The following is a 15,531-nucleotide window of genomic DNA, read 5'->3' as shown; positions in this document are numbered from 1 at the left end:
ATTCTAGTTTGTTCTTTCTACATCCTAATACATCAAAAGGAAACTCACTTAAACTTAAGAAAAAGACATTAAAATAGATGGGAGGAAACACTTCCTCTAACAAAGGGTAGGCAAACCTTGGAACCTTTTGCCTGCGTCGACATTGAACACTTTCAAGAAAAGATTGGACATTTTCAAGGTAGATCAAATATAAACAATAATGCCCAATATAACGTAGGTTCATGACCATGAGAGGAGGGGGGGGGGGGGCGCTATTAGGAACTACGCTGGGGCCCTAACGATATGTATGTATATATTTATGTATGAAGCGTGCGTCCACTGAATCTGCTTGAATGTAGTTATTATACAGAAGAGCTACAAAGTGACATAATTTTAGACAAGCAAATATGACGTCATCATAACTTTCATAGAGCAAAACGAAAAGGAGATGGTTTATAATAGTAATTATCACTTCATGGCATCAATTGGTAGAACTTTAACAGAGACGATACTATTTATTTGAAAACTTCCATAGGACGTCTTTACTCTGACAATTGAATCTTGATTCAGTTTCAGTTTCTTTTTTCCGAAAGTCAAATGGATGACGTTATAGCCACACTATGACGTCACTTCACTACTGAATAATAAAAACGCGACATCTTAAAGTTTTGCAAAACAATGACATCATTTTACAACTTGTTCATGAAAAAGTAGCATCATGAATATTATGTTTTATTTTGCTTTCCGTTTTGAAGAAATATAAACATGTGGGCTGGAATCATGTGAATGAAAGAAGTTGTTATTATAGTGACTATGATAATGAAAGTATACTGTTCGGCCACTATTTTAACTGCTCAGCTGATTCCGTCAAATTGTGGAATTCGTTTTCGCCGAGGAGTTAGATTTGACCATTTTTTTAAAAGATGGCGTAACGTCACTGCCTTTGTCCGACCTCTATGTGAACCCGTCCTTATAAGAACGCATGTAAGTTAAGAAGCGACACAACGTCTTTAAGCTTTAAAGTATACCCGGTTTGTGGCATACGAATGCTATTGCACACTTACATCGAGACCCTTAGCAAATCCAACTGCTCCCCGTTGCCGTAAGTGGTTCCAACTCAGGTTCAGCTCGGCGAACAGGTCTTTCTTGCTACAACAAACAATTGCACACGGAAACAATTTTAAATATAATTTATGAATAAAACAGTAAATGTAAAGTCAGGTTTTCTATTCAGTAAAGCAAAACACCATGTTGTTTCCAATGCAGTCAATGGTCCTCTAGTTTCAGCAAGTTGTTTTCAATATTTTGTATGCAGATTGATTGCATTAAAATACATTAACTTAAGAATCCAAAACAATTACATAAAAATCGATGTATCAGGTACATTAAAATGGTGTTTGTGATAATATTGTGTGACCATTTGTTAAGTTGAACCTTTTTTCTAGCAATTTCTATCCGATTGGATTGCCGAACACTTATCAAGCTTTTTCTATTACATTAATCTATTGAATTGTCCAATACTTTTCCGGTCATGCCTTAAAACACTTGAATATAACGTTGCTAAACGAACTTTTAGCCCTCTACACATATATATGTCTATCAAATACTTTCCTGACCTGAACATTGTCGGAACCTAGGTTAGCTCGAATCGTCTATGCTTCTTAATATGATGTAGTGGTAACGGACTGTATACTGAGGTATCCGACTATCGAATGCTGTGTTACAAATATAGTGTATATCCATACGTCGTTCTACCTTAAGCATTAACATATACTAGATATAAATCGTTTATTTTATTCACCTATTGCTTTTCAGAAAGCTTTGCCTGCCATGTCGTGAAATTCGTTGTGGTGCGCGTGCAAGACGCGAAGCTGAGGGCTAACCTGATAGGTGATAAAAATACAGCATAATGTATCCAACATATTTAACATTAATCATCGATGGGATAGTTTCTGTTTGAGGGTCATCAAAGTGGTAAGAAAAAATAATTGTTTTGAGAAAATTCGTCTTTAATAGATTTTTGGTGACCACGGAGAATATGTATTTGGTTCAGTTTTATATATTTCTTGGGTTGGTTTACACAAACAATTAAAATATATGAACAATGTCTTAAGACATGTTACTAATTGTCGTACGTTCTTATGACACGTAAGGACCACCGTAAGCAGTTGAGTGGGTTTCAGCACTGCACATTAAGTGCACATTATCTGCTTTTCAACGGCATGTTGCTTCACGTGCACAATGGTTATGTGGCTAAAAATAAATGCAGATAAAGCCAGTGAGTGTAATTGGGATTTTATTTACACAAGGTACATTTTTATTTACGTTTAAACAACGATTTAAAGGTAACATCGATGAACATTATTGTATAACCTAATGCACGTTTTATTCATATGTATTCATGCATGCATGGTTTTATAAGTGATGTATACGAATTGATTAATGTTCCAGCTGTTACACAATTTTCTGATTGTATGGCGTCTGATTTTACCGGATTGTTGTGGCGTGTAAGTGCGTTAAAAGGACGCCAATATGATTTCACACCAGAACGACACATTATTATATATTAAAGGTGATTTTCTTGTTGCCGCCATTCAACGTTACCGCAAAAAAACGCCAAAAAAAAAAACGCGCAAATATAATAAAATATAAGGTCGTTATTACGCGATAGCGCCTTCTGACGAGCTGGCGCTAAGACGAACGGACAACAAATAATATAACGTGTCGTTCGTCAAGTTTATTTGTCGTTGCATTTGAAACATTGTTCTGCTCAGTATAATACAGTGAGAGCAAATACAAACAAATAATAATTTGAAATGAATGTGTTTGTAGTTGTACTTGATTTTTTCTTTTCAAATGTTAAGCTTTTTTTATTCCTCTCTTAAACTGACCTGAACGGTCATATAATATTTTTGTTATTGCTTTAAATGACTAGTTGCATTTTTTATTGACATGTATTTCATGTTGAAAAATAAATATTGCGCGTTAACGATTCGAAAAAAGTCATGTGGCCGTTTTACCCTTGTTATTTTTGCGCAAAAGCATTACAGTATACAAATTCAAGTATAAAACAATAATTGTATACAACTATGTTTTCAAACCTTAAATGGCAATACTGTTCTTACAGAGAATGCTTTGGTATCATGTTGTTGTTTTTTTTAAAGTTTAATGCAAGACATATGCTGAATAATAAGGGTGTGCAGATAATGAAGAAGACGGGTATTCATATACCCTTAGACTAGTAAATTAGTATTTCATGTTTACGAAATTGAAAACAGTCATGCAATCGTATTCAACTTGAGATTTTTTACAAAAAAGGCGTTCTACAAATTCCTTTTCAAAATAGGCATTGTATAGAAATACGTTTTACAGCCCCACGCTCGAATACTTTTCCTTCAAATGATGCATTGAATTAATACCATGTTGTTTATATTTTAAGTTCAATACAAGTAAATGATGAATAAGAAATGTATGCAGGTACCGAAGAAGACATGTGCCCATATACCCTGTAGTGCAATGCAGGAACTTCACAATTTGTCGATTATGACAACCACTTTAAATATACTGTCATAATGCATCGCGCTATATTAAAGAATTGTGCAGAAGAGTGTGTTCTTGATTCGCCGTCATGTGCTACCTATCGATTTTAGATCCAGCGAGTGCTAATAATAGCACAGTAAAGCTCTGGAAAACCTTAGCGTAATGTATTTTGTTCAGACGCCCACATATATTATACGCATGGGCACACATAATAACAGCATATGACTTTAACGACAATTTAACAAGCATATAAAAGAAGAACACGTCATAATAAAAGTTTATGTTGCCTTGAATGAACGCACCACATACTACTTGTTATTGGTTTTTAGCCAGTGGCACAGGGATGGAATTCAACATTAATAATCATTAAAAAGAACGTTAAGGCTCCGGATTATGCTTCAGATGCCGATTATAATCTGAAAGTGCGTTTAGAGTGAGAACTGCTACGAATAAACTGCAGGGGACAATGGGAGCATTTTGGGGAGTTCCGACGAATACCGAAGACACTCGAGTTGTTACGACTATTATGGCGGATGGCAATGGTGACGTATCCAGCGCATTTGAGCGGATGAGCGTATGTAAACAGATACTATAATGAATGTAGTTTATGGCACATCAAGTTGGTTGTATTCGAACATTGGTTTTAATTTTATAAAAACGAAAATAATTTATTACTTTTAAAGTTTATACTGTGTCTAATGTCAGATGGTTGACACGCCATGTCCGTGACATAAATTCTAGTACGTCGACTAAATCAAACATCTATATTTAAGATCATCTACATATTCTGCTTCAATGCGATGGCATGGCGACGAGATGCCTATGTTTTTTTGGCGAACATGCATGTACATATTCAGTAAACCATGCCTCGTAGCGTACATTATTACGAGGTTACTGAATGGTCATTTCAGTTAGATCCCAAACATATTGGCGCCAACTTCAACGAATGGGTAAAGCCAGTAGCCAACTTCGACGGATGCGATCAAGGTTGGATTAAGAGTTTAAAGGAATCCGAGTTGATAGGTACGTGAATCACACTGTGCATGGAGTAAGTTTGCAAACATTAATGCCACTGACAATAGGTACATATATTATATTGAAGTTGACATGCGAGCTACTCTTGTAGCAGCTTGAATGAACACGTGTTATTGTGTAAATGCATACAACATTAGGTAATGAACTTCATATGAAATACATGTTTGTATTACATGTAGAATACACAGTGTTTGGCCTGGCACATAGCGAAAGTTGCTACGTAATTTTAATACAAACATAAATATCGAAAATTTAACATTATACCTCCTAATCAGCATGCCTGAAAACAGTATTGATATAACTCCTGCTTTAATATAATAATTGTACATCTAAAGAAAAATATCGGTTTCCAGCAATTCTTGTTATGGCTGTGCCATACCGTGCGAGTGACCTTCTAGTATATTCGCGCTATGCCACATGTATTATAATGCGCATATTTAGTTTTGTGTTACAGTTTATATGTATATTTTAGGTGTAGAACACGTTTAAGTATCCATATCAACGTTTCATGATTCGCTTAAAAGTATTACCCAGGTTTGAATACACAGTGATTATGAATATGTAATCTTTTGTACTGAAGAAATAAGTGTAATGCAGACAATGAGTATAAAAATGCTACCGGAATAAAATGGTAGTAATTTTAAGTGCACAACGAGTGTTATTCTTTCAGGTGACATAGATTTCGGGTCAAAGCCGTGGGCACGCTCTCGAGAGGCCGTTGATTACGTCATGAAGGAGCTCCAGAACGCGATGCGCGCGGAAGCCGCCAAGTACGAGCGTCTGAGGATCGAGTCTTACATCCGGCAAGGAAGCTCTCGGGACGCACTCAAGGTCATTTGGCCGAACGAGTACGATTCCGTAATTCAGTTTCAGATAGAAGGTTTGAAGCTTGTCCCCAAACCGGTTACGAAATCCTCTGTTGTAATCCCCGGGTTTTGTTTCTTCGAGATCGACGATAAATGGGAAAATTTGGAGAAAACCTTTCCGAAGCTCTGCCAAAAAAGCGTGTTCGTAAAGTCGAATGGGAAGTTGTTCCTTAGCTCAAAGAACCTTCACGAGAAGATACTGACTTCAATCGTGGATGCGGCGAGCGTAATTGTTCAAAATACGATACGAGACAACAAAGAGGTTGAGTTTAGCATCACCAGAAAAAAGAATCCGCCGGCTATAAACATCACTATTCATCTCAATGAAGAGGCTCATAACCAGTTCATGGTGGCAGGTAAGCTTAGAAAAGCGGAAGACGGAACAGGCGAGATTGACCTGGATATAGTTCCTGCTATGAAATTGCGGGAGGACACAACAACGACGTACCAAGGTACCCGCCTCGGTAGCCCCATCCACGCGGTCTGCAAATGGGTGGAGGGAGACATGAACCAAATGCTAGAATTCGTCTCTGAGACAGAGAAACCCCTGGTGTGGCATATTAACTCCTCGGGCTACGAGAAACACACGCTGGATGTTATCAGGACCACTGCAAGGGGGCAGTACATTCTGACAGCCTTGCGCATTATGAAGACGTACTTCGTCAGAGCTAAGACGCTAGCCAAGGATAAAAAACAGTCTCCACCCCAACTTGTAACCGTGCTGAAATCGTACCACTTGAAGCAGATCGCGCTCTACGAAGTCATGTTCACATGCCACTTGCGTCCGACCGTTGCCCTTAACAACACATACGATGCTCTGCTGTACTTCATTAGTCTTCTGGAAGCGGCCCTGGACGCAAAGCACTTGCCCCATTTCTATTACTCCAATCCGCTGGTTACCCTGATGTACCCCGGCTACGAGCCGACTGTTGGCCCAAAGTATGACCTGTTCCGGAAGTGCCCGGCTGACGCTCTGCTTCAGGCAAAGAAAGTCCTTCAGAATCAGCTGGTCACCACCTTACGCCTCGTTCGCACGGAAAAACAAGACATGGCCAAGTTGGTCAACGAGTTTAAAGATAAAATCTTGTACGGGAAATACTTTTGAACTTTGGAGCACGTTTTCAGTGCAAATGATGATTAATTGAAACGTGTGGACTGTTCTCATTTCAAATGTTAGAGGATGTAATTGCATGAATTGTTATAATAAATTCATAACAAGGTTGCCTAAATAAATACGTGTTCATTAAAAATGTACGTGTTCATTAAAAATATTAGGCGCATGCATGTAATTAACTCAAAGGTGTAGTGCTGTGTTTGCTTGTTCTGCGTACCTAACTGTTTAGCACGGACATAATTATCCACATATAGTGAAATGCAATCGAATAAACAGGTACTCATTAGCACAGGTGGTAAGCGTGTGGCTATGATATTTATTAGTAAAAACATCATTTTGAATGAAAAATAATCAAAATAAAACGAAAAATCAACTTCTCTGAGAAAGAAAATCACTATCATATATATATATATATATATATATATATATATATATATATATATATATATATATATATATATATATATATATATATATATATATATATATATTTGATTGTGACATTGATTTTCCAGAGAAGTTGATTTTTCGTTATAATTTGGTTATTTTTCATTCAAAATGATGTTTTTACTAATTAATACCATAGCCACACGCTAACCATGTGTGCTTATTAGAAGGTCTATTATCAATACTAAATATAACCTAGTGATATTATAAGATACTGAAAACGGTTATTCCACACGGAATTTCTCCTGTCTCCATTTTCGGTCGATACACGATAAGTTACTCCTTCACTACCAAAGCCATTATGCAATTTACAAAGACACATGGCGTTTAAATATATAAATGTCGCCCAATGTTTTGCAGGAAATGTTTCATCGAAATTCGAATTCCGTTGGTCGTTGTCAAGTGTTTAACCCATGTGAAAACTGTGAAGTATTACAGGTTTCAAGTTTCTACCAATTGTGCATTTCATAAGTACTCACCACATAATACCGGACATTTTTCAGTAATAATGCTATAGACTATTGTATGTTTACAGTTATCCATATAAGATGAGTGTAGCAGACGAAATAATTTATAATTCGTACAGATCATTAAAATCTATAATCCAGCCGTTTAAGAATGTTATTCATTTGTCCTACCTGTTTTCTTTGTTTATGAAAGTAAAATGCCGCATGGAATGTTTTTACCAGACTGAAGGCCCTTTAATCTTAAAAATGTCATCGGACCTCCAACATTTTTATTAGATTTGTCTGTGGGTCTGGTGTCTCTCGCATGAGTTGGTGCGGGTGGTCAATATCGAGTTCCGTATCGAGTGTCGCATTGAATATCGTGCATCGACCTTACAACCTGACACAAGCTACTAGTATTCAACTCAACACACGAACATACCGTTATTTCTATTATTACGTTTTCGGACATTATAAGTTTTCGGACGCCCTCTTTATTAGCCAATATAATTATTTTTCGTGACTCTAAATTTTTGGACATATGGTTTTTCGTCCATAATTTATGTCTCTTAGTTTTCGGACAGTATGTTTTAACGCGCTATTCTACAGACTTCGGCCCTGTTTTCGCTTATTTTGTGACTATTCGACTTTAACAACCGGATTAAGTTCATAAAAGTTGACGGATGCATGCCTGAGGGCAATGGACCATTACATGTACATTCGCGTAATTCGGTAATAACCATGAATACCGGTAGAAAGTTATGGATTCACCAACAGCATTTGAAACAGTGACGCCCTACTAAGGAAGCAGTACGATTTATGTTTTTACTTTTTGTTCTATGTTATTTCAAACAAGAGTTAACAAAGCAGTGAAGTTCTATTTTTTTTCAAACAGACAAAGAAGAATTAATAACAAGCAAATAATTGTACATTGATTGATTGCATTTATTTCAATATAATTATAATTTTCGGACAAATTGTTGTCTCCAAATTTTCGGACACCTGTAATTTTTAAATATTTTTCGTATCTAATAAATAATTACTTTAAAGTGTCCGAAAACTTAGAGTAATTACGGTAATCAACGACGGTCTCTCTGCAATATATCGCAAAAATAACGTGTCCTGTCGACTTGAAGCTGTGTAGTTCGAACGAGGAAATGCAACGCGACGCACGAAAGACGTCAGTTTCAAGGGAACAATTACCAACGACGCGCTATTTTCTATAACGATTAAATCGTATAAGCACGGTTTAGTCGTTCCATGTAAATACATGTACTGCAATTTTTATCCCAATCGAAGTCAACAAATATAATATAACTATATATATGCATGTAGTATAAAGTATTTGGTGTATATGGTGTACATACAATCTTTCCGTGTGTTCATCAATTATGCTAAGGGAGAGTACCAACACAGGAAAAAATTGAACAAGTTTGTAGACCCGCATTCATCTTGGAATATTCAAGTAACAATTGTCATGCTTTCATAACTGTATCCCAATATAAGCAAACAAGTAGACACACATGAAAAATAACACCTTTAAAATCGAGCAGGCATAATTTTGAATAAAGTTTATAAACCGAGACGTAAGCAAACTTTTGATATATTCAGCAAACGTCATAGTTGTATTTTAATATGTAATACCTGACATGGCATGACAAAGTTCTGAATATACGAAGGATAGAATAACGTTCGCAAATAAGCATCATAATTTGCGATCATCGTCAATCAAATATTCACTGTTGAATCATTTCAATTCGCGGTCTTAAATTCGTACACATTATTTACATTTTTTAACGGGCATATCAACACGGCAACAATATTTTTTACAGCTTGCTCGTTGCAATAAACATGGGTAATTGTACTCCTTGTTGACAGCGGTCCACTTCTGCGCACATTATGATGTGCAACCACAGCGCGGAAACCTTGCACTTTCTTTGTAATTTATTAATTAAATGCAGAAACCGCAGGTGTGAGTTTTTATTTAACAGTATTTATAATAATAACTACTAATTGTAGTAATAACCATACAATTTACACGAATTATAAGTATCTTTGGCGAACAGAACATGTCGGTGCTGTGCTACGAATTGTAATGCAGAAAAGAAGAGTTTTGACATAGCAAACAATCGCGTTTTTTTCGTGGATAACATGGCATTGGGCATTGGCACGTTATTTTCGCGCGTTTTTCTAGGAAAACATATTTAAGAAATAATATTTTTCTATCATGGTTTGTTGTCGAATAACCCACAGTAAGGAGTATAGATGCGTAGGAATTAAATCACGAGTGCGAAGCACGAGTGATTTAATAACACGCATCTATACAACTTACTGTGGGTTATTCGACAACAAACCTTCATAGAAAAATATCATTTCGATTCTAACACGATTCTAATTGATTTGGTTCAAGTTTTAGGACGTGAACTATATTTTTCAATACTCCGCCCTTTTTAGTACAAAGTTCACTATTAAGTGACGTCATTGAATTGTACAAACACATGACGTCGTTTTCATTTACAAATATTTTGCAAATGACGTCACTTTCATTGAAAACAACAATCGTAGAAACTTAATGACGTAAAGTTTATTGATGCTACTAAAAGGCTGACATGCTATAAATGGTTTCTGAATTACGTTTCCTAACAAATAACATTCTTTGTAGGCGTGGTTATGCCAATAATCATTAAATATACAATTAGTTGTTTCATTACACTTATATACATGCTACATTTATTACATTTCTTTTAGAGCGGGTTTTAGCACGTGTATTTTACTGCAATATTTTCTTTATTTATTCGTAACTATTTTCGAAACATTAAGCTCCGCCCAAAAGTTATTGCAGAATAACCCACGCTTGATTTCCTTCTTTGTCTATAGAAAACAAGTCACATGCCGTGTTAGAATATGAAAATTGCGTGCTTTTTAAGTGTACAAAATGCATTAACATCCTGAGAGCAGAAAAAAAATCCTATATGCGTTCCAACTTTGAATTTATAATATTGCACAATCCTTTATATTTATTTGCATAGTAAATACAATTATGTGGACAAGTAAATAAGTGCGCCTCGGATTTTTAAAAACAATTATCATTGGAATTTGAGTCGGTCTCGTCGGTCGGTGAATGCTATAAGGTAAGTAGAGTAACCGGATGAAATTACTTTTTTATGTCTAATAGAAATGTAAGTATGGTTACCTTGATCATGTTAGCCACCACAACACCGTTTGCATCCGTCAGTTTGTTACCAGAAATGTCGAGCACCGTGATGACCTTGTTGCAAAGGAAGTGGTTCCCTATGGCCTTTATGTCGGCACCGCTCAAGCAGTTGTCGGCCAGCCGCTAATAAATAATTTTGGGTATTTTAATATTGGCCCGTTAGTATTTAAAACATTTAACGACCATTCATATTCCGCCTATATTTGTGACTATAGTGTAGTCATATCCAATTTAGGTGTTATGCATGATCGACTCTGAAGTTATATAAAGACTATAAAAGTCGTTATTTATCTTTATCAAAATCGTGATACTACATACTGCAACTGCTTGGTAAAGTGGATTGATACATTTAAAATAGAATGCAATCCATCCCTATGATTCTGTACGAACCACTTCCGTGAAGTTGGTGTTCTCTCCCAGCATGCCAAGCACATGCACACATCCAGCTGCCGCAAGTGAGTTTCCGGAGAGGTCCAGGTAGCTAGCGGAGGTCTCATACTTTAACAAATTATTCCATTCAGTGTATATAGATCTGTATACAATTTTTATCTCAATTCGAACTGAAAATATTGAACACTTTACACGGTGTTAAATTAAAACCTAATAGTCAATCTATTATAAACTTATTAATGAAATATAGTTAATTATGGGCGCGCTCAATCCTTATTTAAGTCCATTTTAATGGAAATTGTTTCATGTATGTAATTTCTAAAAGACAAAGCTAACATTATCTCTGGAAAAGGAGAGTAGTTCCATATATCAATTCGCGCAGGCGCTCATAAAAATAGATATTGCTTCCCTAAACAGTAATTATAGGTGTTATCACATTGAAATTAAGTAAACATCATAAACACAATACAACATAAACAGATTGGATAAATACCTGTATTTTGTTACAACCAAAAGTAGACCATGCATGCTATTAATTAACGTTTAATGTACGCAAAATTGAACATCATTCTTACCTTTAACCCCTTGCATGCTGCTCGTACGTCGTAGGACGACATACAAAGGTCATTCAGAATAATGCGTGGTCGCCCAAACTGACCCAAAACCCGTCGAAGTGGTTGAATGCGCATGCGTTTGCAAGCTTCCCGGTATGCGCGAACCGGAAGTGGTAAATCGAGTCGAAGGTACGTGCGCGTTCTAGACGGTGCAGATGGATAGGGTGTTCGCTTATCTAGAAACCATGATTTAAGTTAAACGAACATTAGCATCGATTTGTTCACAAATAAAGTCAAAGCGCTGACGGCGCTGAAGTTGTTCCCTGTTGTCGTCCTTGATTAGCTTGTGCACATTGCACAGGCTAATTGTATTTGACATGCATTAAGCCCCGTTTTCCCTGAAAGCAGCAAATATGTACAGATTTCAATGATAAACACTAGACTGGCCAATGTCGTCTTTCAAGCTGGTAAATACACTCACTGCAGTGGTATACTCAAGCATTCGTCGTCTGCAGTGCAAGACAGGCATTGGTAATCGTTCATAGCATAGTGAGTTACGGTTCTTAGCCTAGTTAAGGCTTCTAAGCACATACTGATTTGCAAAACATGCTCTTTGAATTTAGTCGTGAGCTAACGCTCACAACTAAAAATGAATCAAAATTTTGAACATCAGTTTAAAGTCGCATATAAATAAATATTTTTGTGCGGTTTTGTTCAAATTTAACGCAAATATTAAAAAGGAGAAAACAACCAATGGTTAAGCAGTGCATCGGTTAATTTAAAGTTGGTTCAAAATTAAATTTACATGTAAAAAATAGTCATAACACATGACGACAGACCGTTGCTGCGTCCACTGAAACTGCTCGCGACCGTGCCGCTGTCTAGACGCTCCAGGGTGACTTTTATGGCCGCCAGCTTCTCCTCATCGCTTGTATCAACATGCGGTTTCTGACTTGCCCCAGTGGCGTCCATCACGGCCACTTCCAGTGGCGGCTGTTGACGCTCCACGCTGGTAAGCCACCTCTGTATTTGCACCTGCTTTTCTGCGGAGATCTCGTTCGAGGAGGCGTCATAGTTAAAGCGCATGCGCGCGGAGATTGTCGGTTTTTTGATCATCGGCTTCCTTTTGTTATTAAAGACCGCATAACCTATTCATTATTTCCATGGAACTGTACCATTTTTATCTTTTAAAGTATACGTGTTTATTGTGACTAAATGCCTCATTTACGTAAATATCACGTGTAACTATGCAATTTCAATGTCTTGGATATTACATTAAAAGTAACAAATGTACGTACAGTAGCAACATCAACACATATAGAGATCCTCGTTTTCGATCTACCGAGTCGACTCTATAGACATGTTTCTAAAATGGAATATTTTCTGTCAGATTTGTCAGGAACAAATCTGTGTTCTGCAATGGCGTAGCATGTAATACAGACACACCATGTCATAAGTTCTACTAGTAGTTGTTGATTAAAGTGAACAAGATAACAAGATAACGAATCGTTTAAACACATTATTACTGAACGCGTGACCACCTATTTATATATAAAATTATTGCGCGAAATATTATAATGCATTTTGGTCATAACCGAAGAAATAAGTAACAGTCTACTGTTCCTTCTCCATTACGTCCATAGGCGCTCGATGTCAATGACAATGTTGTTTTTTTTAAATTAATTAATTAATAGATTTTTTAGTTACCCGTTGTTTATTATAATGCATACAAATTCTTAATTAATAAAAAATCTTCCGACAAAACGTCTTCTTAAAAAAGATAGTTCTACTATGTATGTATAGATATTGACAAGCAAGGTAGATCACTCGCCATTTTCTTAAGCAACGGAAGTGCGTCGTTATGCATAATTAAATCGCTGTCACCCCGCTCGCTCATTAAAATGCGGGTGCAGGCCGGGAACCTCGCTCTTTATACACAATAACAGCCACTAAACACTATGGGCGCCAGATTTGATTTTTGACGTGCTGATTTTTATTTCTGGAAATCACAATGGCAGACGAAATCAAGTTAAACAATTGGTAAGTAATGATTCATGTGTATGCAATTTACAATATCTTGTGTTGATTGCCCGATTAATTGAGTGAAACAATAGTTACAAGGATTTATCACATCGTCTGTGGATGTTTTTGTTGAAACTGAAAGTAGATAGAGAAAGTGCGAGGTTCCCGGCCTGCGCGCGCATTTCAATAAGCGAGCGGGGTGACAGCGATTTAATTATGCATAATGACGCACTTCCGTTGCTTTAGAAAATGGGAGTGATTTACCTTGTCAATATCTATGTACATAGTCGAACTATCTTTTTTTTTAAATAAATAATATGATAAACAAAGGGTAACTAAAAAAAACAAAAAAAAAACAACACATTGTCATTGACATCGAGCGCCTATGATTACGTCGCGAATTTAATTCAGTAGACAAATAACCATGACAACTATTTACCGTTTGTTCAAACCCAATTTACATTTTCTAATCGCGTTTACGTCTAATTAAATGTAATATTTTATCATTTTAATGAATAAGAACTACATAACAAAATATCTTATATTGATCGATCATCATAATATTATAAATGCCCCCCCCCTCCTCGAGGGAGGGGAAATAGCGGCGGAAATTATCCAAAATCCGATCAAAGACGTTTACCCCCGGAACCATTCGTGATGTAAAAATTACGCCTATTCCGGGATCATTTACTTTGGTCGGATTTAAGATCTCGTGAACGTCCGAGACCAACGGGCCATTTGCTGGACACACTGCATCTCACACCTAGGGATTACGCGACCAATGCTTGGCTCTACGGTGGAAAATAAATCCAAATAAAATAATGTGTCAACTTCCCCTGGGTCGTCCCGATGTTTTCCCCAACATATAAATATAACCTCGTTCTGTGAAAACTGGGCTTAATGCATGTGCGTAAAGTGTCGTCCCAGATTAGCCTGTGCATTCCGCATGACACTTTCCGCTTTGGATGACACTTTCCACTTTAATGGAATTTTTCGTTTATAGAAAGTCACCTCTAAAAATGCAGTTTAGGCGGAAAGTGTCGTCCCTGATTAGCCTGTGCGGACTGCAATATATGTCTAAACGGCAGTGGGCACGTGATCACCGTGCCGCAACATTACAGCAAGGCTGCTCGTGTAACCAGATGCGCACATGGCCCATGGAAGACATCGATTTCGCTGCGTTCCAGAACTCAAAAGCTTCTTACATTAATAGGATGAAGCGACGAAGTCATTAGTGGGTCCAGCCACTTGACGCCAAATAGACCAAGGCAATCGGTATTAATCGATATTAAAATGTCTTTCCATTGTTTGTACGAGTAGTCCTGGTATTGTTTCGCGTAGAAATTTCAGACGAAAAAACAACAGCATCCAAACATCGCAACGGCTCCTATTCAATTTTAATCATACACAAATACTGTAGGCCCAGATATATATGTGCATGTACCGGCTAGTTTAATTATGAGTGTACACCATAGCCGGAACTCTGAGCAAATTCTCTCACCGAGTACGCTACGTACATTCCTTAATTTGGTTATTAGTAGTAAGTTATGAACCAAATATTTTGTCGAATGACTTTCACGGGACTTCCCCGGTAAATTTGTTCCGGAAGATGTGTTAAGAACACAAAATGTTTTCTAATCGGCATTGGACGAGGCAATATGGTTTTGTGAATAACTAAGCATCGAATTCCCTTTATATTGAGCAGTAGTGTGCGCTTAAGAAAAACACTAATTAAACAGAATATTATTTTGATTTCTAAACTGTGCCATCCGATGTTGGTGAATATGTTCAGGTAAAAGTGATTCGTTATTTGCATGTCAACACACGTAGTTATCTGCGGATATTGTCATAAGACAAAGTGAAAAATGTTGGTGAGAGCCGCGATTCGTCCACATGATGTCGAGTTTGCGTCGGACGAACGTCG

General features: G+C 36.9%; 1 protein-coding gene across 7 annotated transcripts in view; it reads left to right on the top strand.

The window, feature by feature from the left end:
- The first annotated feature begins 2,169 nt into the window (after positions 1-2,169).
- The window catches only part of LOC127876197 (uncharacterized), a 247,181-nt gene continuing 233,819 nt past the window's right edge, over positions 2,170-15,531 (top strand). For 2 of the 7 annotated variants that reach the window (XM_052421247.1, XM_052421244.1), the window contains exons 1-4: positions 2,278-2,324; positions 3,922-4,093; positions 4,431-4,542; positions 5,225-5,604. In XM_052421247.1, the coding sequence (XP_052277207.1) occupies positions 3,986-4,093; positions 4,431-4,542; positions 5,225-5,604 (600 nt within the window). In that variant the 5' untranslated portion in view covers positions 2,278-2,324; positions 3,922-3,985. Of the gene's footprint in view, positions 2,325-3,848; positions 4,094-4,430; positions 4,543-5,224; positions 6,671-15,531 lie in introns of those variants that run through there. The other 5 variants (XM_052421243.1, XM_052421245.1, XM_052421248.1 and 2 more) reach the window with 5 other exon arrangements.

This window comes from Dreissena polymorpha, chromosome 4 (genome assembly GCF_020536995.1).
Source record: "Dreissena polymorpha isolate Duluth1 chromosome 4, UMN_Dpol_1.0, whole genome shotgun sequence".
In the NCBI taxonomy this organism is placed as follows: domain Eukaryota; kingdom Metazoa; phylum Mollusca; class Bivalvia; order Myida; family Dreissenidae; genus Dreissena; species Dreissena polymorpha.
Note: the sequence above shows the minus strand (reverse complement) of the source record. Positions and strands in the feature narration are given on the sequence as shown.